Source organism: Balaenoptera physalus (genome assembly GCF_965194825.1).
Source record: "Balaenoptera physalus genome assembly, chromosome: 6".
Classification (NCBI taxonomy): domain Eukaryota; kingdom Metazoa; phylum Chordata; class Mammalia; order Artiodactyla; family Balaenopteridae; genus Balaenoptera; species Balaenoptera physalus.
The window spans coordinates 53974627-54002472 of NC_138885.1; the positions used below are offsets into that span (position 1 = coordinate 53974627).

The 27846-nt window shown below is 32.1% G+C and overlaps 1 protein-coding gene across 7 annotated transcripts in view; it reads right to left on the reverse strand.

Moving 5' to 3' along the window:
• The window catches only part of BAZ2B (bromodomain adjacent to zinc finger domain 2B), a 307588-nt gene that overhangs the window by 78374 nt on the left and 201368 nt on the right, over positions 1–27846 (reverse strand). For 6 of the 7 annotated variants that reach the window (XM_082464830.1, XM_082464829.1, XM_082464828.1 and 3 more), the window contains 10 exons: positions 26692–26895; positions 25978–26373; positions 21024–21630; positions 19072–19365; positions 17828–17888; positions 16936–17044; positions 16565–16666; positions 6379–6589; positions 588–680; positions 411–472 (listed from right to left, as the gene is read on the reverse strand). In XM_082464830.1, the coding sequence (XP_082320956.1) occupies positions 411–472; positions 588–680; positions 6379–6589; positions 16565–16666; positions 16936–17044; positions 17828–17888; positions 19072–19365; positions 21024–21630; positions 25978–26373; positions 26692–26895 (2139 nt within the window). The remainder of the gene's footprint in view (positions 1–410; positions 473–587; positions 681–6378; positions 6590–16564; positions 16667–16935; positions 17045–17827; positions 17889–19071; positions 19366–21023; positions 21631–25977; positions 26374–26691; positions 26896–27846) is intronic. The other variant, XM_082464833.1, reaches the window with a different exon arrangement.

Consider the following 27846-nt stretch of genomic DNA (forward strand, 5'->3'; position numbering starts at 1 on the left):
AAAAAGTTTGAAAGTTATTCATGATGTCAACTTATATTCAAAGTCTATCAGGATATTAAAAGTGTTTATACAATTTACTGTTTGGTAATCAATTCTTAGAAAAACTTGGAAGTAGAAGACTTCGTTTTAAAATGAGGTGAATTTTAACTAATGAAAGAGGACAATTTTCTAAATAAGATGCATAACATTAGTGTGAAATACAGTTATTTCAGAAATCAATAACTGTATTTATTGATTGTGAATATGAGTTTGGCTTATAATAAAGAAAGTTTTATCACATATATTGGCGTATTTTTGTATATGAATGTATCAGTCAATTTCAATGAAAATAATGTACATATAGAAAGATACAGATGGATCCCCAAAACAATGCCTGTGTTTTAAAAATCAGTTCCAATGACTAAACATACCTGTTGTTTCATAATCTTTATCTGTTCTTTTTGCTTTCGCTTCTCCTCAGCAGCCATTATTGCTATGATGAAAAATCAAGGCACAGATATCATCAGAAAAGGAACAAAGAAGAGATGCCTCTTATGAATTATCCAATATTCACTCTTCAAGTTTATGCTACCATTTAAATCACCCACCTCGTTGTTTTTTAGCTTCTTTGGCAACCCGAGCCTGTTCCTGCTTTTGCAGTTTTCTCAAAAGCTTTATTTGTGCTGCTTGCCTGGCTATTTCTGAAAAATACAAAATTTCAAGGAATGTTATTAACAACTTTACATAACTGCTAACCTAAAAACAATTCCTGTGAAACTGGTATCATCATGAAGGACATAATTTTTAAGAAAATTGCCAAACATTAGATACCAAGTAGGAGAACCTCAGAAAATGTCATGTTCATTTCCCCTAGAAATTGCCAAACTATTTCATCCAATATGATCCTGTATACATAACAAAAATGATGCCTCTCTTAATCCTCATCACAAAGGCTAATATAAGTACATTTTTTTTCACATTTCATGTAATCCTCACTTAATATGAAAAGTACCTGCTAATATGTAAAAAAAAGTGATTCAGCTTCAGTCTTAAAAATAACAAAATATATAAAAAAAAGAAAAAGAACCCAAAATAGAACAAAGCCCCCAAACTTAGCATTTCAATCCACTATACAAATGGTAAAATTTTTGAATCCATTGATATTTTCATTTATGAAGGAAAGCGACTAAATCTCCTAAATAAAGAGTACAGGGCTTCCCTGGTGGCGCAGTGGTTGAGAATCTGCCTGCCAATGCAGGGGACACGGGTTCGAGTCCTCGTCTGGGAGGATCCCACATGCCGCGGAGCAACTAGGCCCGTGAGCCACAATTACTGAGCCTGCGCATCTGGAGCCTGTGCTCCGCAACAAGAGAGGCCGCGATGGTGAGAGGCCCGCGCACCGCGATGAAGAGTGGCCCCCGCTTGCCGCAACTAGAGAAAGCCCTTGCACAGGAACGAAGACCCAACACAGCCATAAATAAATAAATAAATAAATAAATAAATAAATAAATAAATAAAGAGTACAGAATGTCAATGAGTTTTAAGGACAACCTAGTTCTCATACTTTTTAAGGACAAATGTATGAAACTGGGATAGACTGACATAATTAATGGTCCCAAGTCTTCATTCCTTGCCTATCCATGCCATTTGTAATGTGACTTTGCGGTCCCCTCTCATCAAGACATGCGTGGAATATATTTTCTTGTTCCTTGATTTTGAGTTCAGCCATGTGATCTTCTTTGGCCAATGGGAATGTAAACAGTGTGATGCAAGTAGAAGTCTGAAAGGATACCTGTACTCTCTCTACTCTTTTTACTCTTGTGCCTTGCCCTTTACTATGAGGACATGTTTGGGCTACGCTGCCAGAGGTTGGGACACATGAGCCAGCTGACCTGACTAATGTGAAAAAGCCCAGCCAAGATCAGCAGAGATGCCTAACTGCCTAACTTGCCACCAGCTCATTCCATCCGCACAAACAGTTAATGCTTAGAGTTGTACACCACTGAGGTTTTGTGGTTGGCCTTAATGTGGCAATAGGTAGCTGATACAGAAAAGCATGTAACGTCACACTTTCTTCTGCTGGCAAACTTGATCAAAATACTTCTAACTATAAAAGTGGTGTATCATAATATCATTCATAAAATCATTTTAGAAAATATCACTTTACATTAGACATTGTTTTCAACTTTGTAGCAGGTGAAGAATTTTAAGAAACTTATATTCACCGATAATGAATATGATTAGGTAATCACTTGATTACCTAATCAAGTGATTGATTCAGGTAATCATGTGATTCGGGTAATCACATGATTACCTGAGTCACTTGAGCTCTACTCATAACTTCCACCATTTATTGAACTGTTGTATTAAACTTACATGATTTGTTTAATTTTCATAACAACCTTATGAGATAGGTAACATTATGCCCAGCTTACAAATGAAATAAACTAAGGCTCACAGAAGTTAAAGAGCAGAGCCAAGATACACACCCAGGACTTTCTGACTTCACAGTCTATATGTTACTACTTCTAAAACCCTTAGAGAAATTTAAATGCCTTGAGATTTTAGAAAGAAACTTAACCCTATGTCCTGGTAACAGCTGAGGTGCAGTTGGTTACTATGGTTGATTTTCTATCATGAAGACTTAAAAACAAGGGAGGGGATATAAGAAGGTTTGATTTTATTTAGGAAACTTGAAGTGTTAATAAAAGATGAAATAGAAGCTGATACTAATGTATACCTCCAATCTTCCAATAATTTTCAGTATTAAGACGTTTTAAGCATCATCAAAAATTTCTGAGCCGCATAAAAAGGATTCTCCTGTTCACGAAATACTCTGGGAAATAAAAATGTATAAACTGGCCTGCAGAGTTAGCAAGCGCTGATAATAATACACCTGCAGGACACTGTTCTCATCTATGATAGATCCAGGTAAACATTTTTTTTTAACATATAAGAATTGAAGGCTTTCACTGAACTCTGATATAAAGACCTAAATCTGCCTTAAAATATAAAGGGTTGCTAAGTGGTTAAAAAAAAATTTCCTAGAAAAGGTGGCATAAGTATGATGTTTTGTTCCAAGCTAAACTGATGCTTTCTAATAGAAGTTTGGCTTATAATAAAGAAATTTTTATCACACATATTGGCGTATTTTTGTATATGAATGTATCAGTCAATTTCAAACTCCACACAAGTTCTCAACAATTTTCATGTTTAAACTCCTGGAAAAGAAAAACATTAAAAAGCTCAACTCATATCTTTTCACTGTAGCAAGGAAGATACAATTTGGATTAATCACTTAAAATTTATATAGCTTAACTTTCATGTTACGAACAGTCAGAGAAAACATGAAAAAAAATGTTAAAAGAAATTAGACACCATGGATGAAGCAGAATGAGTTAGAGACCAAGAAAATTCACTCAGGCTCTGAGGAATAAACTGCTCCCAATATCTTCTCATTTATTTGGTTTATGGTTGCTGAATATATTATTATTGTAATGAGCATTTGAAATATTAATTTGAAAACTATCTTTCATGGTTGAAGAATTTGTCTCTTTAAATTTCAAAGGTAAAAATTTATTTTGAAATAAAGTTTATTTTCACTTAGAATTAGGGATATTTTACATATACCACACTTCTTTGATTCTAAGATGCATTTTTACGCACGTCTAAAATCAGAGTGTGTGTAAAAATGGGCAGCACTTTTCTTCCTTAGTGGAACATCTTAAAATAACGGGGCATTGCATAGACTAGGGCATCTCAGATTCTACAATGTATGAAATGGACAAGTGTTACTCGGTATCTCAGAAAATCTGAGATATGAATGGTATTGGCCAATTAAGACGCAGGTTTATTTAGAAAGGTTAAAAGTTTTTTTCATATTCAAACTTTGTCAAATTCTTATTTGTATTCCCTGAGAAATTAGAGACCTCTCATTTCACAATGCTTGAAAGTACATTCAAAGTTTGCATTTATTTTACTGTTCTGAATCTTTCTTCAAATTAAGTCCAGTTGTTCAGCCTAGTTGAGTCCTTGTACGATGATAATATATAACAGAAACTTATAGAATCCCCTTGGATAACCCCCTCAAACTGTTAATGTAGAAGCCTTTTAGAAATAAAAGGGGTGATAGTGATTCATTGCTATTTTCTTTTCTTCCCAAGAAAAAAAAATGCATATTATATCACATTTGCTTGTACATATTAATAATTATTATTTATCTACTGTTAAATATTTAACATTTATATACATGCGAGAAAGAACATATATACACAGTAAGGTCAAATGTAAAATAATTTGCAAAATGCAACATAATACAACAAGGGAAAAGCATGTAATGGAATACAAACCAATTTGAAATCTAGAGGGAGAAAAAACATTGAGTAAAAGTTGAATAATCAACTTCTATTTTGTAAAAATTTAGTTACTTTTGCAAATATAAAGTTGCCATTTTGAATACTAAGTATTAATGCTATTTGTATAAGATATGCAAAACATGCATGAAGAGCCCAGACTTTGGACATGAGTTAATTTCAAGCTTTCTTATTTTATGCAAACAATGCACATTCCCCACTATTATACATTCTTTAGAAGAGGCAGTGGTTTATTGACAATACTAATTTAAAAAACTCATCGTGTACGGCTGTATCTGTTAATATATTAACTTATTTTTAACCTTCACTAATAACTATTCAAGGGAGATAAACGTCTTAATAGAAACCAAACAGAATAACTTTTAAAAATATTTTAAAGACATACTAAGACAGAGAAAAATTTATACAACATTAAGTTACATACCAGGCAGTTAACTTACATGCCACTGGTGGAAGTATGAACTGGTGCAATGTTTTTGGAGATAATATGTGCCTGCTATTTACCAAAATTGAAAATGCACACACCCTTTGATTCAGAGATTCTATCTCTAGGATTTTATATTATAGATAGCCACATCTGTAGAAGGATGTGAAGATATGTGTAATACGTACTTACTGCAGCACTGTTTGTGATAGCAAATACCAGGAAATAGCTAGAGCAGTCACCAAAAGGAGACTAATTTAATGAAGTATGGTAGAATCATACACGGTATCACTCACTATTCAGCTATTAAAAGCATAAGGTTGATTTTTAAGTGCTGATACAGCAAGATGTTCAAGATAAATTAAGTGGAAAAAAAGGCAAGCTGAATAGTATGTACACTATAAGCCATTTATTTTAGAAATCAAAAAGGATATATATGTAATACAACATATTATATATACATATGTATATATATGAGTGTTTGAAGGCATGTGTGTGTAGGAGTTTATGTACAGTTTATGTATAGGAGTCTCTGATAGCCTAACAAAAAAACTTTTAATAATGATTCCACTCATGAATATCTTTTACAGAAAGTTTTCTGTTCTATGAGCTTTTGTCATAGATATTTGTTTCATAACAAAAACAAAGGAGCTACAAAGAAGTCAACATTATGATGTTGTTTACAATAAACAAATAAGTCAGGCTTTTCCCCCAGAGAAAACCTATGAGAAGTAAAATCCTGTTAGTCTTCTAAGTTAGTTCTTATTGTTGAACTTTTATTTTATATTGATATATATGTTTATATATATGCTTGTGAATATAAGACACCAACACATATACTGATATATATTCAGATAGCCTTCACAAGAAGTCCTTCACAAGAAGAGTCTTCCCAGTTGTAACTAGTAACTCAAACTCAGGGAAGGACTGTTTTATTTTTGCCAGCTTTTTCTGTGTCAGACATAGCCTGGGAACTTAATGTTAACAATTTATGCACACTTTTGAGTCATAAATACATTTGAGGTTATGATGAGCACTTTGTGCTTGACAGTGATACTTTCTGATGGTCTTAAAATAAATATTTGTGAATTAAATCTATTACTTGGGCATTTTGAAAATATCTGTAATATGTGCATACTACAGAAGAACCCAAAGACTGGGGTTACTTACCAGTAATTGGAGTTCTCTGACTGAAAATTTACTCCACAGATCCACATATTTTGGAGTTATCCCCTTGTACCACCTCAAGGAATCGGGAGCTGTTAAAATGAGAATTTCCAGAAGGTTGGCACAACCTTAAGGCATGTGCCGAGTGCTGGTAGATGCCCTTTCAGTGCAAGCCTTAAAAGCTTATCACCCACCTTTGTAGTTCTCAACACACAGGGTCTGTTGTGTTTATGAATATGGCTCTTGAAAGGAGCTTACCTAATCAAAGAACTCCAGTTACCAGTGGGACTCCTTATTTTCTCATTTTTACTCTAACACAAATATCTACTTTTTAGAAATTGAGAGCAGTGTTAATCTTTCATCAGTCAAAAGTATAAGAAATATTTACACTTTTTAATATGACTATTACAGTGTCAGATACGCTCTGTTTCTTACCTTGAGCTTGCAGTTTTCTTAGTAACTTGGCATCTGTGTTATCTAGAAATTCAGCACTGCCAACATTTGGAGGTCGACCCTTCCGACGTCTCATCCTGGATTCCTCTCTTGCTCGCTGTCTATCTGGATTTGGTGGTCTTCCTCTACGACATTCCATTGCCCTGATACGGGGAATGACATCCTCTTCTTTCAAAAGACACCACTGCATTCCCTTTTAATTAACATTTTATAGAAATAAATATTACAAACGAAATAAACACAAGTGATCAATATGTCAGAAAATTCTAGGCAAATTCACAGATACTTTGAAATTTATAAAGCTGGTACAAACTTTAGGAATTTTATTTTTTAAATTAAATTTATATTTATAATTATTCATGGACTTGGCATCTTTTTGATATTCTTAATGAATTCAACTTTAAACACACAAAGAGATTTATATCTGTATCTATAAACATATAAATAGATACATATTTTTAAATAACCATTTCTGAACTACAATGACCATAAAGTTGGCAGATAGTTGAAAATTAGTTGTGTAATGACACCTCTGTGGATTGTTCTCATGGGTTAACAGTTAAACCAAACATTAAACTACCCAAATAATAGATGAAAGTTCTCTTTATAGAAATAGTAGAGCTAATAAATCAAGAAGGAATGTAAGAGTTAGAATACCAGCATCTTGCAATACCTGATGAATTAATGAGTCTAAGCACTGAACTTGAATGGTTGCCAATCACCAAAAAGAGAGACAACCAGACAGACATTAGCCTCCTGATGGAGGTTCACTCGATCACCTATAAATTAGTCTTGTCCCCTACAAAAGGAAATCAAATCTAGATTAGACTTAATTACTATAACTTCACAGGAAAAATTGGGTGAGAAGTGTATGGTTAACTACACAGCAAAATCCAGTCGAGGAAATACTACAAATTTCTTCAACAGCTTCTTCAACAAATAAGTTTCAAGAGGTAAAAAAAACTGTGGGACGATTAAAGGAGCCTTAAAAGATGTACCAAACAATCCCAATGTGTGGAGCTTACCTAGATATTGATTCAAACAGACAAACTGTTCAGAAACTTTTGACAGTTAAGGGAAATTGAAAATTTGAACAATGACTATTATTTGATGCTATCAAGGAATTATTACTTTAAAGTGTGATAATGGTACCATGGTACTCTTGTAGACAACAAGAGTCCTTATCTTTTAGAGATATGAATGGAAACATTTACAGAGGAAATAACATGTATATTATTTGCTTCAACAAATTATGGAAGAGGAGAAGTGGATGGGGGTATACGTAAAATAATATTGGCCACATGATAATTTCTACAGCCAATGATGAATATATGGTGTATATTTGAGATTTCCCATTGTAAGTCTCCTGATGGAAACACATTCACCAGCATAATGGTAGTGTATTATAGGAATAATCCTGTTCAGTGTATAGATACCATCAGCATCTGGTTTTCATTATCCTTCATACGTCATTCAAAACAAATATATTATTGTTTGTGATGAGCTGCTTTTCTCTTAAAAAATACGTTATTATATTACCTTACTTAGAGTCCAAATCAACATGTTCAAATACAGGAACGGCATCCTTTTAAAATAATCCTTCTAAAATAATTGTTTTCTTATTTCTTATTTCTTTTTTTAAAGAGATACTTCCTTTAGTGTGACATTTAAGAAAATGTTTTAAACATGCTTTTTTTCTTAAAAGAATCTCAAACTAGGAATTTAACTTGAACCACTATGGGCAATTCTGCAACCAAAAATAATCAAAAGTTCTTGAGTTATACTTTATGCCATGATACCTAACTTGGGGCAAGGAGACTATGAATATCTCATTCAATGGGTACTAAAAATACAAATACCACTCCTGCTACCACTGTGGATGATGGTTACATCCCACATTCCAAGCACTCTGCTTAGTTCCAGGCATTTCGATGACATTATGTACTTTAATCTTCACAGCAGTACTATCTAATATGGTGGATTTTACTGTACCTACTTTACAACGGAGAGAATTCAGGCCCAGTTGAATAATTTCCTAAGGTACGGAGGCAATAAGGAACAGAACTATGATTTGAACCCAACTGTCTCACTCTAAAACCTGTGCTCTTAACCACTACATGTACTTAATTGATGTTACAAAGATGTTCTTATACTTGATAAATGACTGATCACAATATTCAGCCATGAAAGCACAGCCAAGATTATGGCAAGGCAGGATTGTGGCAGAAAAAAATTCATGCATATAATCCATATCTATATGTTTAAAATAATATCTATACTAATTCTTTTCAGTAATTGCCAGGTTAAAAATAATTTTACAAATTAATTCTGAGGCAAGTAACAATTTTTTTTGCTGAGATTTCAATGAAGTCAACAGAAACAGTAGTTGTACCAACTGCAGTTTCACGCCATAAACCACTAAGAAGGAAGCCATCAAAACATTTTTATGTTCACCAGTATGGGAAGCTTTTGATTAGTTCAGGTTTTCATTTTTCTATTATGCTCTTAGGCACCAAGGCAGCATGCATCACATAAATTGAAAAATATAAAAGTGACATTCGTGACACTTGAAGTAGAAGAGAAAGACTAATAAAGGAGTCTGTAAAGGAATCTGCATTCAGTTTTTAAAGTAACTTATTAATAATAAAATCAACTTTTAGCCAAGATTTAAAGGGTTTGATCAATTTATTTTTTTATTCAGTTATAATTTTACACTGTTACGTTTTATTCAGCTAGGAAAATATACCTGTGTCAAAAAAGGAATAGAATATGTTGGTGCCCCAAACTGGTAACATTATAGTGACATTATCATTTACATTTTTGCCCTTGGCATTTATAAAGTAAATGCTTTCTAAGGGAGTTGCATATATTGGACTACATATAGTGTCTTTTGACTCCTGGATTTTAGAAAATGAGAAATGGATTGTTAGGAATCTGAAGCTTATATTACAGCTTTAATTCACTGAGTAGCCAAAATAACCGTGGGTAAGGGAAAAAAAAGAAGCATTTTTCTTAATAAACTTTTCCTTAGGAAAAGCAAATACAATTTACATCACTTGATTCATATGCTATAAATGTTTTGAAATTATTCATCAAAAGAGTTAATTTATTACTTTTTTTCTTAATTTCTAAAACTAAGATAGTAAATGGTTCCTGAAAATAATCTTTCTTGACTAAGATTTAAAAGATATGGATAAAAAGAAAATAGATAATCAACATGATGGAGATGATGGCAGATTAAGTCTCTTATACCATTATAATTCCACTTTCAAGAGTTACTAATTTAAAGCCTTAGCAATAACATACTTCTTCTGTAAATACTACAAAGAGAAGGAAAAAAGGGTTTATGTTTTATTTCAGAAGACTGAACAAAATAATTAAGGTTAAGTGAATGAGATAACTACATTATATACTATACACTGTAATGCATTATAAAAGACTACACTGTAAGACTACAATGTATAATAAAAATAGTTTCCAACTAGTTGAACATTTGTTGAAGCACCTACTCTGTATCGGCATAACATTTTCTAAAGGTAAACTAGAGAGAGTTCTCTCCCCCAAATGACCAACCATTTTTAACTAGGACCTGAGGCTCCCGCTATTCTAATGCAGGTGATTCAAGGACCACACCCTTAGCAGTAATGAATTTGAAAAAGTTTAGAGGTTGGGACAGAAAGTCGTCTCAACTGTCCACTTAAAAAATAATGATGGTCTAGATTAGGACCTGAGAATCAGAGTGGAAAGGAAAGTGAATACTTTAGCCTTTTTTTGGAGAGAGAACTTCCTGGATGTGAAGAAGAGAAGTCTGAATGGAGACCAGAAAGGTCTGGAGAAATACTTGAGAAAATTGGCAAATAAATTTATTGCTTTCAGGTATTTTATACTTTAAAGACAAAATAGAGCTTTAAAGAAAACATTTGAAATGAATTAGTTTTAAAATGTTTTCTGTATTCAGAAATTCAAAAAAGATGCTAAGAAATTTAACTTAAATAGGATTTTCTATTTCAACATTTCTATTATTCTTCATAAATGATACTCTGAACATCTCATGAGCAACTGCTTTGTTTTCACCTTATGTTATGGACACTGAATTGTCTAGTTAAGGAGATATTTGACAGTCCTAACTCTTATATTTCACTGGTAACTAAAGTCAATTTGTGGCTTACCAGAAACATGTTTAGGTCTTAATGGGATGTGTTATCAAGTCTCATTCCTGCTTCACTTTTATACTCTAGCTTACCTTTATTTTTCTTTTGTTGCTCCCATTTTGCTTGATTTTGTATACTTGAAGGTTTATTTATTTTGGGGGGAAAGCAGTATATAAGTAAAGTAAAGCAATCCACCAAAAACCAATTCACTGAATGATCTATTTACCAAGTTACTGTGGTTTTTTATCTTTTGTTTTTTAAGTTTTAGTTATCACCAAGACTTTGCTGCAGCAATTTCACCAGGGATTTGCAGTCCTGGGCCACTAAGTGTCAATTCCTTCATTAATATTTGAGATGCCTACTACTTCCAGAATGCTCAATGTTATATAAGCGAATGGATGATCTTTACTCATATTTTTCTGGATCAGGACCTGTATCTATCCCAGTCTTTGACTCTGATAGAAAAATAGCTGTGAGGAATGTTTTAAATCTGGATTAGGGCATTGGTCTGACAATTTTAGGTCTGTTGGTCATTCAGTGAAGGATCATTTACCGAATTGATTTCTGGCTAAATAATTTTCAGTAAATTTAACCACGGTTCAAGTAAACAAAGATATTTTTTTTCTACTACTTTTCTCTTTTAAGTGTAATTTCAGAATCCTTTACTTCCTGATAATTAGTTTATTAAAAAACTTTAGAATGTCACACCTAAAAGGGAACTGATCTTAAAGACCTCCTATAATATATATACTTCACATTACAGATGAGGAAATTAGGGCCTAGAAAAGTAGGATTCCGTTTTTCAAAGTAACATAGGATGCTGAATTACCCTGCTAGGAGTCTAAGAAAAATCTTAGGGCACAAGCAAAGCAAGGACATCAAATATTTTTCACAGAACTTGACATTTCATATTTTAAGGAAAACATTAAACTTATTTTCATGAGAAAAATCAGAACTTTGTTGGATTTCCTTACACCTAATTCACAGTTTAGTATTATATCTATTTTTAGCTACTTTATGGTGTCAGAGGTAGGTAGTGAGAGCTTTATATACCATAAACTTTATAGCATTAGGGATTCTTAATCTTAATAATAAACTATATTAATATCATATACTGAATAGCACTTTAAAGATGTGAAAGAGTAAGATTAGTTATCTATGCTGGGAGATGGTTGTCACCTATTAAAAACAGTTGAGGAAGATGTGGTTTGATACAATTGTTTCCACAATGCTGAAGATGTGGTTTGATACAATTGTTTCCACAATGCTGACTATGCTTTCCAGTTACAGTAGGTTACCCTCAAAGAGTTAGGACTGTCAAATATCTCCTTAGCTCTACTCTTGGATTCTTACAGTTGGCTTCCTAGTATAGGCCTTTGCCTAGCCATCAAAAATCCTACCTGGTAGATTAGTGACATAAATTTCCAGAGTTTTGGACTTCTGGTACTGATCTTTCATGCTCTCAGGGTCCACATATGCCCACAGCTGTGTTGCATTAGGTATGACAGTTAACAGTAGAGTTGAATTAGAACCTTGGTTGTTGACTCCCAATCCTTTGTTCTTTACTTATTTGAAATAATTACCAGCATTACAGTCTTGCCACAGACTGCGTGTTGACTGCTTTATTGTGAAGTCTCCCCTTATTCCTTATTAACAAAACCCTGATTTTAGCTGAAAAGCATTGTGCTTAGTGTTTTATCTTCCCCAGGCAACAAGCTTCTCTAAACCAGTGATCGTAACTTCTATTTCTTTTGTACTCTGCAGTTTCTCCATGAACATTAGTTTTTCCTCAAAGTCAGGCTTTCAAGTTCATTTCTGTAGTGAAATGTGTTCACAATTTCCTTTATGGAAAATGCCTTTAGGAAAATTTACTTGGGAAAAAATGCCTGGAACATTAAGTATTTGCCACAAATATCAACTGATAAAATGACTAAGAAAAAAAGGCTCTTTTCAGTAAGAACTATAGATATTTTTCTTTTCTTGTGGCATTATGCCATTAAAAAAATATCTTAAAAAATACATCTCAAATAGAGGAAGCAACATTTTTTTCCTAAGTCACTTTTAATTGTTCTTTCTTTGCATCTTTCCTTTTCTTTGCTTTTTTGGCCTGAACGCAGCAGACATTCATTGACCTTTTCTTGTAAACTTCCTGGTTGAAAAAAATAAACTTAATTGTTATATTTATGCTTAAACATTTTGTTCTCTACCATTCACAAAAATAAATCCTTTCCAAATTAGATTATCATATATTTCAAAATAATCTTTGCCATTAACAATTCATTTTGAAACCTTCATATATCGCTAACAAAAATGTGAATACTTTTTACCTTTTTACCTAAGTATCATATTTAGGAAAATTAAATTAACCCTATTTTATATTTACCAAAGTCTGCCTAGCTCAATCTTACTTTCTATTATTCTGACACTCAAAAACAAAATAAAATGAAAACAATGATAAACATTAGGTTCAACTAGTTCTTTATAATGTGATGGAGAAGTCTGTAAGAAATATATTTACCTTATAGCCTTTTCAAAGGGGTTTCACTGACTAAAATAGTTAAAAGAATTTCAGTAAGAAGGTAGCCAGCCAGTATATCACGTGATTATAAACAGCACTATGGTTCATTTTGTTCCATGAACTCTATCATCCTTAAAATCATGATTTTTATAGAAGCCAGTAGGAAGTGTTTGGTATCTAAGGATCAGTAGATATTAACGAGTAGATGATTTTGCAAATCTCTTACCACATTTGTAGATTGAAATAAATAAAATTGATAATGGATAGATTAAAGGCTCCCCCCCACCCCAATTTCTTGTGTCAACCCTATCTTATTTAATTAAGGACTTCTCTTTTTAATTTTTTTAAAGTTAATCATTAGATTTTTGTCCTTTAGTTAATGATGAATTTACTACATTTCAATAAATATGAACTCTCATACCTCTCATCTTACTATACTACACACAAAATTAGTCAATACTTTCAACAAATGTTTGCTGCTAATAAATATATATATAATCACTGTCTTAAGCTCAGAAATACCTTGAGTCAAAAATGATTAACATATAAAATAACCATGGTTCTCTACTGCAGATATTATCTTCTAACAGAAATTACCATTTCCTAAATTTCATCTGTAAAATATAGAGCTTTGGAATACCATTGCTGCAATTTTTTGAAATACCTTGAACGGTATTAGAACTTACAGAACTACTATTGGTTGTTTTTTTTGTTTTGTTTTGTTTTGTTTGGTAAGTTTTAAGAGAAAAAAGAAAAATATGATGGAGAAAATTATATTTTCCAATGCAAATGTTTTATTAGGAGAGTGATTAAGAATACTAATGAATTTACAAATACAGCATTTCATTTGCTATCAAACACCAAAAATAAATATATGAAACTTGGAAAACTGTAGCAGTAACACTTAAAATCATTATGTAAAATCTCCATGCATTTGGAAAACTGAATGCTTAGCTTTATTGGATTACAAGGGGTAGATGCAATTATTTTTTAAATAGGAAATTGTTTTTCACACTATATATGTAATACAAGCACATTTTAGAAATTATGAAACATGCAAGAACATAGGAAAAAAAAGATCCACTGTACCACCAATCATTATATCCATTATTAAAATTTTGGTACATTTCCTTTCAGTCTTTCAATATGCATAGTTTTGTTTTTCAATATACGTACAGCCATCATACCATTTATACAATTTGTATAGAGGCAGACCTATTGTAAACATATACAGATCATCACTGCTTGGTAACGGTGTCTTTATCCCAAATTATATTTTATATCTTCTACAAAATTTAAGCCAATCAAAGTTATTACACATGACAGTTACTCTACCAAAAATATGTAATCTTTGTTCATTTTCATAGAAAATTGTAAGTATATACATTTCTAATTAACTATATGCTTATACATATTGATCATACAATAAAAAAGTATATGGTTCTTCAACTACATGCATCTCTAATTAATTAACTAAACGTTGTTTTGATTACTCACCTTTAATTGTTGTTCTCTAAAAGTATCCTGAAATGAATTCAACTTGCTATTATTTTTTAACCGAGAGAAATACTCTCAAAATTGCTAATATTTTCCCTTAGTAGTCTGCTGAAATGTTGGCAGCTTAACACATTCTGGACTTAGTAATTCATCATATTTCCTTGATTGGAATTGATCTCTCAACAAGACAATATGCTTTGGAAAACACTGATTATGTTTAATAAAAAGTGAATGGATGTCAAAGAACATTCTGTTCTGCCTAATAAGGCTTTATAGACTAAGTCTAATTATCACTGATAAAAAACTAAAAGTCCTTTATGTATTGGACAGCAATTAGCTTTCCTCTCAGAATAAAATTCTATTGAACTTAAAAACATAAAGATATCTTTGGCATATTTAAATGAAACAAGTAAGGTTATGATAACATGAATCAAAAGATTTAAAAAATGAGAATTTTTAAATAAAATTATTATTGCCTTCTAATATGTTTTGTGACTTAAAAACTGATCTAGTATATATGGAGTGTGTAAAATAACACTGTGGTTCACTAAAATTCCAAGAATCTGTTTGGTGACAAATTTAGTCCAAGTTAGACACATTTTTAAGTTTAAAAAAGAAAAATCCTAGAATATATTTCCATAAATAAGTTAAACCTGAGATGAATATATTTTGGCATTTTAGAATTACTAGTAAAGAAACAAGTGGATGTGGACATAAAAAGTCATGGACAACAATGGAAAATAGGTTACACAATGAATGCAAAAGAACACTTGTTAGAAATTTTGAGTTCAATTACGTCTCCGCCTGGTTGAGGTTGTGTAATCTTGGAAAACTCCCTTCATCTTTGAGCTCTCAAAATGAACTTCTTGCAGAATTAGGAAGGCCTTTTCTACTTCTATAACTACAAAATTAAAGGGTAAGATAGTATGGAAAAGCCTGCCTATTCAAAACAGAAAATATTAATTGCCAGAAAAAATCTTTCTGTGCATTATAATGGGCCAAAAGAGAGAAAGGTTCAATCAAGAAAGAAAATAACTTCAGTTGGTTGAGCATTTTAACCTTTTGAAACATTTTCATGCGTATGATCTCATTTTAACCTCACCATAATCCTATGAGGCAGAAGTAAAATTATGATTGTCTCTATTCTGTAGATAAAGAAACTGAAGAAAAAGTGGGCATTATTTTGTTGTTCGAAATCACAAAACTATTTCATGGGTTAACAAGAATCTAGGTCTCCTTAGTCCATAGCTATGACCTCTTTCAATGGAGCTAATAACTTAAAGGGAATAATAAGCATTATGTAGCTGAATCTAAGTAAGGAACAAAGGCAAACCATTAAAGGAAACATATAGGAAACAAAGTTTCAGTGGTAAGTTCTTTGCGCTGATTGGTGAGGTTGTGTACTTAATCCTCAAGCTCAAAGGGAGCTGTGGCCATAATTTCAGAAATGTGTATAATTATTTAAAAATTCAATTTCTGCAAAAGGCAGAAATTTCACTCATTTAATATTATGGAATTCCCCCTACCCCCATCAAAAATTATCAAACTTGTAACAATGAACCATGTAGTATGGCATAATCAAATGGACAAGATCCTTCCAAAAACGAAGGCATATTTATCCTCTCTTGGGCTGACTTATAACAACATGTTTTTTCCTATTCAAATTAATTTTCAAAAAACTGTTTACCTTTCAGGGAACTAAGGTTTTTCTATATTTCTCATGAACATACAGATACTTTTATACCTGTATAAACTATAAAATTAATGACAGAACTAACAAACAGGAAAAAGTTTACTTAAGAAATTTGAAAAAAATGTCAAAGCTCCTTGTTACTGAAATATAGTAAATTGAGGTCTTGTGAGTGTTTACCACAAAGTTATATGTATAGCTATACGAATTAACTAACAAAAGGCAATGCTCTAGAGTGTAGTGAAATTTACTTCATTTAGGTTATGTTACTACTTTTTGGTTCAAAGACTGTACTTTTCAAAAAGTGGATACCTGCGGTCCATCTCTGGCTTCATAGAAGTCACCCACTCTTATTTTTGCACTGAAGCTGAAATTGTCCCTTGAGATATCCATTATTCCATTTCTGCTGAGATACTGAAAAAATCACATATTTTTCCACTTCAGGTTTTAATAATTACAACCCAGCTCTGATGTATAGCTATCTTCAGGACACTACTGTTTTGCATAGTCTATCAAGGGGCTATGGATTTACAGGAGATCAATTTAGGTTAAGCACATTCATTAGTCCCATACAAGAGAATATTTTGTATCAAGGAACTTTATCTGAGAAAGGAGTGTACTTTTTTTTCCATAACCATGCTTAATAGGCACCAAATGTGTGTTATTTGGTGAAAAGTATGTACCTTTATTACTTCAGGGTACTGCCTAAGTTTCTTTCCACATGGAGCATAATATGCTACTTCTCCTTGAAGGCGCCCTCCAAAGTTTCTTATTCTTGTCTCTCTCTGCCAGCTACACATAATAGAAATGAGGGTTATCACATACTTAATTTTAAGAAAGCTTTTAAAAATAAAAATTAAAAAAAGTTTAAGAACACATGCTCTTTAGAAAACATGAAAAATACAAAGAAAACAAATATAAACAGCCAGTCATGCAATTCAGATACATTTACTATTAAAATAATTTAGATATTTTTGCTAAGTAATTCAACTAAAAATTAATCAAAGACTCAATTTACAAATATTAAACTCCATTAATTTTTTAAGAGATCATACTGGCATTATGTTGGGTATTCGGACATGTTCAGTAACATGTGTCAATGTGTACTGATTTTTCACACCTGAAAAGCTTTAAATGAGAAGAGCACAGTAAACCTGGCTGTCTGCTCTTTGGGGATCATGAAAATTCTCAGTTCCTATTCAAGCATTTTAGCCAAACTCTGCTCAAGTCCCTCAGTTTCACCCACAGTGGCTTTCACCTTCCTTTAAATCTATCTTCACAAAAACCTCTGACACTCTTAACTGTGTCTCTGCTCTTTGCCAAATGATTTGCTCTTGTGACTTTTTCAGTCATATTCCCACCTGGATGCATATGTTCCCATCTGTCATACCTAAAACCCAGAAGTTAGTCTTAATTTTTTTCTGGTATATCAACTTCAGATATATCAGCTTTGCTCCTCTGCTCTAACAAATACTGTGTAGTATATTCACTTCTCTTATTAATAGTAGAGAATGAGAAATCAAACATGCTTAAATATATGGGGGAAAGTATAAAGATATATCTTATTTTGCATACCCATATTCCAAAGGAATACGCAGTTCACGTTCATCTGTTACTCTTCTTCTTTTGGAAGTGCCTTCAAGAAAATTCAACCAGTTAACATAAAAGATTAGTTTACATACATGAAAAATTTTTGATAGTTTCGAAACTTTTCTTTGAATAATAATATATCTTAATGACTTGAATTATTTAGTGTATTTCTGCAACTTGTGCATTATTTTTAGATTCTTTTCAACAAAACACATTGCATATAAAGTAAAGGGTGTTTTTCTTTTTTTTTTGGTCTGCATGACAGAATAACTAGTATTTCTCTCTAATGAAAAGACAATGCAAGGTAAAAATATACAGCTTTCCCCTCATTTTGTTATTAATGAAATGGCTAAAGAAGTAGGAGGAAAATAGCAGAGGTTTCAGAAAACTATGTACAGTTGTTTTCCTTGAAAATATGAGTTTTCAGATGCTGAAAAATTTCAACATCTGGATCATACATTTTAAAATAATATAACTTCTATAGCCATATGAATCTATAGTCAAAAACACTTTTAATTAATCTAGAGTACAAAGAATAGGATTATGATTATACGGAAAAATTTTCATAGATAATGATCAAGCTTCACCAATACAAATGTACACATCTTATATTAGTAGGATATCATATTGGTTTGTGGCAAATGAAAACAAAACTAGAAAATTTCAAAAAACAGTGAAATATGTAAAACAATACAATATTTTACTATACACATCTATATTTTCTTAGTTATTGAATGAGAATAGAGATTAATTTGGGAGTATTAATGTAAACCTTTTAATGAAGACCTCTGAAAGTTTATAAAAGGTCAAATAGAAAAAAAAGATATGGCATGTTAAGGGAATAATAATGCTAACTCACTAATACAAATGACATCGGCTATGTGTTGGGCAGATATGCAATTGTACCTTAAGTAACCAAGTGAGCTCATTTTTATAAATTACAAAAAAAGTCCACTGTCAAACTCTAAATTCTAGAAGCATAAACTGAACACAAAAACAGGAAAGTATGCAAACTCAAAAGCTGCCATCAATCAGGTTCTTAAATTGGAAGCACAGAGAATAAAAATGGTAATGAGTCATATCCTTTGAAAATACACGCTGACCTTTCTTAGCCAACCTAAAATCTAGCCCTTGATTCCAATGAGATCATCCCCAGAACACTGTATAAATAAGAATTCTTGTTATGGTTTGACTTCTACTTCACAATAATAAAAATAAAGTGTAGGTACCAGAGTGTGGACTTGAAGTAAGTGTGGAAGAAGGTGTGCCAAGGAAAGCAGGTGACTGGGATTCAGAACATAAGGCAGCAGGAGCAGAGCCTGGGGCTTTTGCTATGTGGAGGTTACGAGGTGTTGAGTGAGCTGTGAGACTGATGGAAGGGCTTTTGACAGAGGAAGTTGTTTTATTCAGTTTCATTGAAGTTTTCTCTCCTTCAGTATCACTATCTGATTCATCTTGGTCTTTATCATCATCATCATCCTCTTCTGATCCTTCTGTATCTGATTCTGAATTACTATCTGATTCTGGGAAGTAAAAGAAGCATTTGTATATTATAACTAGATAATCACCAACAGTTTGCAGTTTGTATCTAAATGGAATAGTTCAGGAATCGGCATCTGTGACTGAGAACTCAAGTGAGCAACTCTTCTGAAGAGTAAATGTAAAAATTACTATCTTAAAAGCTATCTGAGTACAATGTATGCAGGCCATAAATCCTCAAAATTCTTCGTTAAAAGTAACTGTTTTACTCAAATCATAAAACTTAAATCATAAAACAGTTCTTCTCAAATGACAGTATTCACATGATGAGTTTCTGCTTAGTGGTTTCAAAAGCACTTTTAATTTAATAAAGAAGCCAAAGTATAGAGGAAACAGAATTGATTATTTAAATTAATAGATTCTAGTAGCTTAAGAAGTATACTAGGTTCAGTATGAGGAAGAGAACTCTGGAACTATCATTATCCTTTCTTCTGGGCTTTGAGGCCAAAGAAAACAATTTTTGCAGGGAGATGCTTGGCTTTGGGGGTTACAGTTATTCTATTTAGCTGCAAGATTTCATCAAGCTTCTCAGGCTTTACAAAAGACTAGGATTACAGAAATAACTGTGGGGAATAATTTAATGATTTAATAATTTAAGTTCATGCTAGCAATGTAGTCCTATAAATGCATCCATTCCTATAGATATGTAAAATCTATTTCTGGATTAAACTTGATAACAAAGGACTAATACTTGGACTGTATCTTAATCGTTCCCAGAACAACAGCTTCTGTGGAATTGTTTTTTGTGTAGTACTAGCTGTCTACACTGAAGTTCATTATAAAAATTATCTTTGAAAGTTATTAATATTGATATCCATTATCTATCATGCAAAGTTGTGTTTATGGGAACCCTAGGAAAAATATTATCAGGAAAAGCTGTTCTTACCCTGAGCAAGTAGGTTGTTTTTACCTTATAGACACTTTTTAAATTGTATAATTGACTATATTTTCCTCTTCCTATTGGTAGATAGAAAATTTACAATTGGATTTGTGGCTGACTAGGAACAAATCCAAAAACTTTCATAATATGTATTTCATCTTTGTATTTAAAATTTAAGCTACCTTATATTTTATGTTTTCAATCTTCTGTGGAACAAGAAGGAGAGTTAAGAGGAAATAAAACAAAAAGAAATTAAAAAGAAAACTAGAAAGTAAATCAAAATAAAATCAGGGGGTACTCTATATATGTTATTAAATAAATTCTGTGTTGCTAAAAAATATTCATAGGGATATAGGTTTTTGGTATTTTCTGAATGACTGTGACTACAATTTTACCTTTATTCAAAATATCTAGTGACACAATATAACAAGCAGCAGAAGAGATGAAAAAGAAAGGACAAATGAGTGGTCATGAATTAAATGAAAATTAAGCAAGTTCCTGAATTTCTTAATTCATGAATTATTTATATTCAATTTAAAGTTATTTGTTTAATGTTAAATGAATAACAGAGCTGAGAACTTAATTTAGGATTTCCAATTTCAATTATTCCTGTATTTTACCACTCATTATAGAAAGGCACATAGCTGTGTGAAACACAGTGAATGACAATGATTTTCAGTCTGTGAATTAAGAACCTCTTTAAAATGTTTTGGTTCACATAGCATTTAGAGAAATACTTTAAACTTAAAAATAGAAAATAACCTGATTGGCTGTCATCAGATTCATCATCTTCATCATCTTCCTCATCTTCTTCCTCATCATCTTCCTCTTCATCCTCATTTGAATCTTCAGAATCTTTGCTGCTAGGAATGTCTGAATCTGTTCCTCTGAACTGTTCCACTAAAGATTTTGCAGGATGAGAGTGATGCTGTGTTTTTACTGTGTTCACATTATTGCTCACTGCTTTTTCCTTCCCCTGACTATGCAGTATGGGAGAGGCAGAGGGCATGACAGTTGTCGGATTGCCAGGGGTTCTTCTCCCACTTGTACTCAGATTTACAGGTGAGGAAAAAGGGGTGCTACTTGAAGTAGCAATGTTTTCATTAATCTTACTCTGCATTTTAGTTTTGGTAGTAAGTGCCAGAGGAGCTTCTTGAATGACACTTTGAATAACTCCATTTGGTTGATGATTACCTAAAAGTGCATTTGTCAAGAAAGGATTAGGGTGGTTGTTTTCTAATGTTTGTTTTGGATGTGCTGGTGAACTAGAGGTTGCTTTTGGATTTGACAAAGCTGCAATAACCTTCTTCAGGCTCTTAGATGACTCCTGTTTCTTTAACTGAGCTGGGAATGTCTGTTTATATTGTTCCTGTTGAAACGTAAGTTAAAAAAAAAACAAAACAATAATGTACCATAAGAACAAAAATTACTTTTTTTTGCTTTCTGTATCTGACAACAGCTACTCATATACAAATTTAAATCATGATATACAAGTGCTATAAAAGTAGTGGCAATAATGACTAGTTGGTTCCTGAACCTTGCTAGACATAATATATTTAAAAATTCAATTAGTCTTTCTGCTTCAAAACATGTTTCCTGACTGCCCACCTCTTATTACTACAGCTCCCGTTTTTCTCAATAACCCAAACTTGAAACTCTCAAAACATCTTTTACTTTTCTTTTTTCCAAGTCAGCCATATTACCATGTGGTTTGTATTCTCTCATTGAAATATTGCTCAAATTTAAGCTATACTATCACTTCTTCCTAACCAACTCCCAATATATGCTATATGCCAATGTCAATTTTCTCATCATATAAGCTGTATTTTACTATATTAGCTCTTTGGTCAAAACCTTTAGTGCCTCTTCCATCATTGCTCACTTTATAAACCCTAAATAGTTAAATCTGATACTCAAGTTACTTTTTACTCCCTTTGTTGTCCAAGTGGACTATTTGCCATGCCCTGTGCATGTCATACTTTCACCACCTCCACGTTTTGCTATCACCATTTCCTTTGCATGAATTATCTTCCTCTAATAAACTTCAAGCAGATGAAATCCTATTCATTATTCAAAATCCAACCCAAGAAGCTTTCCATGTTTGTCCCAGCCCAAAGCACTCATTGTCTCTATCCTTGAGCTCCTTTATACCTCCTTTTATTCTATCCTGTATTACCTACAGTAATCATGATTTGAGGTTAGTGGGAAGGCTGGCTCAACATTCTGTGGGATATACTTTTGAGTGTCTTCAGCACATTAGCATTGGAAAGAGTTTAGAAAACAGTTTAGAAAAATTATACTTTTCTTGGGAAAAATTATTTTGTAAACCATTAAGCCATAAAATTTACATATGTAAATAAGAAACAAAAAATTATTTGGCTATCAGAATCTTCATGAAAAGAATAACATCATATGAATTTCATTAAATTTGTATAATTAAAATATTAAAAAACAAACTGAAGTAGGATGATTAAAATACCAAGTTAATAGAAATAGAGTTGAATTTTGAAAGGTAAAATTCTGTGATGAAAATGGTTGCCTAGAAATTAAAATCAGCAGTACTGTCAGCATTGGACCCGGGCTGTTAACACTCAAGTCAGCAAAGCCTTGTGGTGGGTTATTTCACAAGTATAAATGCAGATGGAATGCCATATAGAATGACTTATTAAATATTTTAAAGCACCAGTACTAATAAGCAGTAAGAAATTCCCATATAAACTTCTTTATCTTATGTAACTTATCCTCACTGTATTTGTTTAGAAAATTAATACTTTGTAAACAGAGACTGTCACATAATATTTGTATTGATACATAAGGCAATGCCTCACAAAGAGAAACTGGTTCATTGGTATTTATTCAGTGAATAAAATATGGAATATTATACTACATAATTGTGTTTACCTTTTTAAAAGAATTTTATAGCAAAATTTTACATAAGATACTTTAATATAATTTTACTTAATATGTATATGAAACAAAAATATTTTATGTTATATATATTATGTGAGTATACATATAATGTACTTATACTTCATATTTTATATATATACTGATTTAAATGTTCAGCAGAAAAATTTAGTGTATTTTCATTTCTTAGAACAAAATTTTGTCACATAATCATTTTGTATTCTTTTTTTAATAGGTAGTAAATATTCCTTCCAAATTCATAGGATCAAAAGAGTAATGAAAATAAAAACTTTCCCTTTAGTTTTAAATTTTATATTTTAATTTTCTGAAATTGTTTCTCACTCTATAACTCTGAAGAATCACTTCTCATATGCTGACATCTGAAGGTTTTCGAAAATAACCAACGATCACTGTATTTTATCCCAAGACTAGTATCAGTTACTCTTTTACAGCAAACATGCTATCTTTTTTGATATTAGGGGTGTACATAAAGTAGGAGGGGAGAAAAAAGAGACCTGTATAGCAGCAAATGTCCTGCTACTTTAAGATATCCCCTTGGGTGACAGGAGTATGAGAAGAGAGAGGCTCGAAGCTTTGTCCTACCTCCAAGCTCTTGCTCCCCTAGTTCTTACCTGAGTCTCTGTAAGGCCACAAAAAATCCTCTAGGCAAAACTTGATAAAGATTTTTCACTCCTGGTCTTTATGTACGATTAATGTATATTGATTTAAATTAAATGTCTACAGTATAAGGGTACGAAAGGATCCAATGATTAAATAACACTGAAGGAAATCATAGACTAGTGTGGGAGCCAGATACATAGCAGGAAGCATGAAACAATTGAGACTATAGTAAGAAATCAAGCAAAATTCTATGTTAGACTGTTGCAAAAAGAAAGAGAACTGATGTAAGAGAAATATTTCTAAAAATACCCTTTAACTCAATAGTAGATACCAATAAAAAGTAGATAAAGTCATTGAGAGTTGAGTCTACTGTGAATGCCCATTCACATAAAATATTTCCCATTAACAACCATTATCATTTCAGAAACACCAAATTATTTCATCTTAATCATGGGCTTTGAAATCAGAATGATCTTGGTTTAACACCTGTCTGCTCTTAACTTGTTATATGATGTTGAAAAGTGACTTAACCTCTCTGAGCCTTAGTTTCTTTACCTCACACAATTTTGTAAGGATTACATAAGATCATATGTGTAGAAATCCTAGCTTGGCTACATTTAAATAAGCAAGTGTTTAATAAATGACTTTCTAATAGGCAGTCATATGAAAGTCTTTAAATAAGAATTAAGAAACTCCTTGAAAAAATTAAGAAAACTTTCATAATGCAAGTAACTCGATGTGGCTCTGTAAATTCATTTACCTTAAAGTGGAATATATATTAATGAAAAATTAAAATAACCCAGTGTGATTTTTAATTTGCTTAATTCCTCAAGGAGAGTCAATAATGTGATGCCAATAACAATAACTCCTTATGATTGGCCCATGCATTACAAGTTCTCATATGTGTGATATTATGATGCCACTGGTCCTTCCATTTAGATCAGTGGTTCTCAAATTTGGCTGCACATTTGAGTCACTTGGGAGGGTTTTTAGATGTGTAATACCTCAGTCTCAACACAAGAGATCCTGATTTTAAATTGTTCTGAGGTGGTTAGGTCATTTTTAAAGTTTCCCAGGTGATTCTAATGTACACTTAGGCTTGAGAACTACTCATTTAGATTCTCAAAAGAGCCTGATTTGCTCATTTTTCTTTGTCCTTTTTCTGAAATTCTTCACTGTAAAATAAGAGTCAATGGACAAGGACATTGCGACTTTTTGAGAAAGAAAGGCAGCATATCACAGTGATTAAGAACAAGGATTCTAGTACCACACTGCCTAGGTTTGAATTCTAGCTCCGTCACCAACTAGCAGTGTGATCTTGGGAGAGTTACGTAAGTCTTATGAATCTCAATTTGATCATCTGAAAATGGACATAATATTATTAGTGGCACTTACAGATGTTAGTATCCAATGAGTAAATGCATGTTCAGCACTTAAAACAATGAATGGCTGGCAAAACAGTAAGTGCTCTACAGGTCTTTTCCAATGATTAGGATGCCTACTGATAATTTGTATAACCAAAAGACAGGAGACTGTGTTCAAAGATAATATTTTTTCTCTAGTTTGGGTGAGTTCTAGAATAAAAAGCACTGGTCATTTAATTACTAGAATTCTTCTGGACATATGACTGTAGACTATATAATATTATAATATAAAACTAACAGCAAGAAAATAAAGATGAAAAAAATTCTCTGATGAGTGGTTCTGGTGTTTATAGAAGTAACGTTACTAAAAATATTTTGTATTTTGTATAATTAATTAAGAATGGTAAAGGAAAAGCATTCTTTATAAAGGAGTTTTATACTTAAAATTGACAAATTATAGGACTACAGAGGTAAATGACTCAAGAGTTCATTTCTTTAAAAAAAGAATATACTAATATTAGAAAAAAAGGACATTGATTTTAAACAAAATTGTAAAGTATGTCCAATACAAACATATTTCTCTCCTTACTGCTAAATCATTAAACCTGGGGAAAAATGACAAGATTGTGTTGCCAAAAATACATTCAACAGGTGTGTATGTAAATATAAAATCACAGAAATTTAGTTTTCTGATGTGTATATTCTATTCCTGGTGACTAAGAAAGTATAACAATAAGAGTAGAATTCAGTTTAAACTTGTATAAGACTATATAAAAGCTGTTTTTCTAATAGTAAAATTCTTCTACAAATAATTTTTAACTCACCCGTTTGGAACGCAATTCACTGGTCAAAGGACTAGATTCTTCAGAGGTATTTTTATTCCCTGCTTTAAGTACATCAGGAGAAGGAACTATGAGTTTCATGTAAATTTCCTTTTTGGCTTGATTTACCAAAGATAAAGGTTTCACATTGGACACCAATCCCGTAGACTGTATTACACTTGTGTGTTTGTTCACAGATTCCTCCTTTGCCTGAGAGCTTTGGAAAATAAATGGAAGCTGCTGTGACAAAACCTGAGGCTGCTTCTGCTGGGATTGGAATGATGAGTGAGTCTGGGATTCAGACACAAGAGGTAATGGCTGGTGTATTCTTTTTTCCTGGGCTTTTTCAGTTGCTTTCTGTCCTTCTGCTTTTGGGTCTGAAACACCATGTAATAGCACCTGTAAATACAAATTAAAAGGCAACTTCTTAACGTCTATTAAAACAAAGAGCATCAAGCAGTAAAACATGGAGGAAAAAAAGGGTACTTAAAAAAGTGTTCCTAATGACTTATGATAGATATATAAAACTCACTAAAAAATACACAAAATGTTCCTTTAAAAATGTTTCACCACCTCCTTTTTTTTTCTTATGCAAAAGGAAGAACTAAAGGCAATGATTAACTTTAAACTTTATAGACTTTGAGAGTTAAGATAAGACAGTTAATTTCTAAATATGAATAATGTGTAGATATTGCCAATGAAATGATTTGTACCTACCTGGTTGTTACTTTTATGTTGTGCTTCACTCTCTGAATCAGAATCATCATCTTCACTTTCTTCAATACTTTGATCTTCTTCTTCTTCATCTTCCTCTAGATCATCTGAATCACTACTACTAATGCCTTCACTTGATGTGTCTGATGATGTGCCTGAATCACTATCACTGTTGCTAGAACTTTCCATAGCTTTCTTCCTTGGTTTCTGGATAAAGACAAGATTTTTAACAAGACTTCTATTTTTGGAAAAAATTCAAGTTTCAGTAAGAGGTATGCTCTTTTAATTTTTAAATGATATTTTCAATCTCAAAACATTTTTCTAAAATGTCATTTTAGAAAAAAGTAAAAAGTCACATGTTTTAAGGGTATTTATTCAACCAACTGATCAAATTAACTTATCTGAAAGGAATTCTCCAGTAAAAAGTATAAACTCTGTCAATACGCTATACAATATTCTGTATAGAATATTGAAAACATCAATATAGTGTGTATATATGTACATATATACACACTCATATGACTGCCATGCTTCAAAATGTAGGTCAGATTAAAAAGAGCAATTTATGATAAGGGTTACATACACTGATGTTCTACATTTAGCTTTTAGTCTTCTTTCTTTGTGCAAATAGTGCGTCAGTAGCCAAACACAGCTTTCTAGGTGCTGGACTCCAATGAAGTCTAAGATGAGTCTCTGCCTTCAAGAAACTTACATTCTAGTGGTGGTGGTGGTGGACTAGACAGAGATTAATTTCAAAGAAAATAATCCCATATAGTAAAAAGTACTGGAGAGAAGATAAAATAGGTAGAAAAAGGCTTAAGGGGCTGCTTTAATTAGGGTCAAGGAATTTAAGTTTTTTAATATTTCCAAATCAAAAAGATAGAAAAATATGATAAAGAAGGAGATTAATTTCTGGAACATTTAAAATCCTATAGGACAATGAAAATCCAAAGCTGGAAAGGGACATTTGGTCGCATAAAAGGAAAGTTGTGTGCTTAAAGGACAGACAATGGTAGTGGATAAAAAGATGAAAAATAATGAGATGAATTATAACTAATAACTATATAACAATGAAAAAGTTAAAACTCTGCCAATAGGAAGACTAAAAAGGAGAAATGTCAAAACGACAGAGCAACAAGATTGAGTACAATCCCAAGT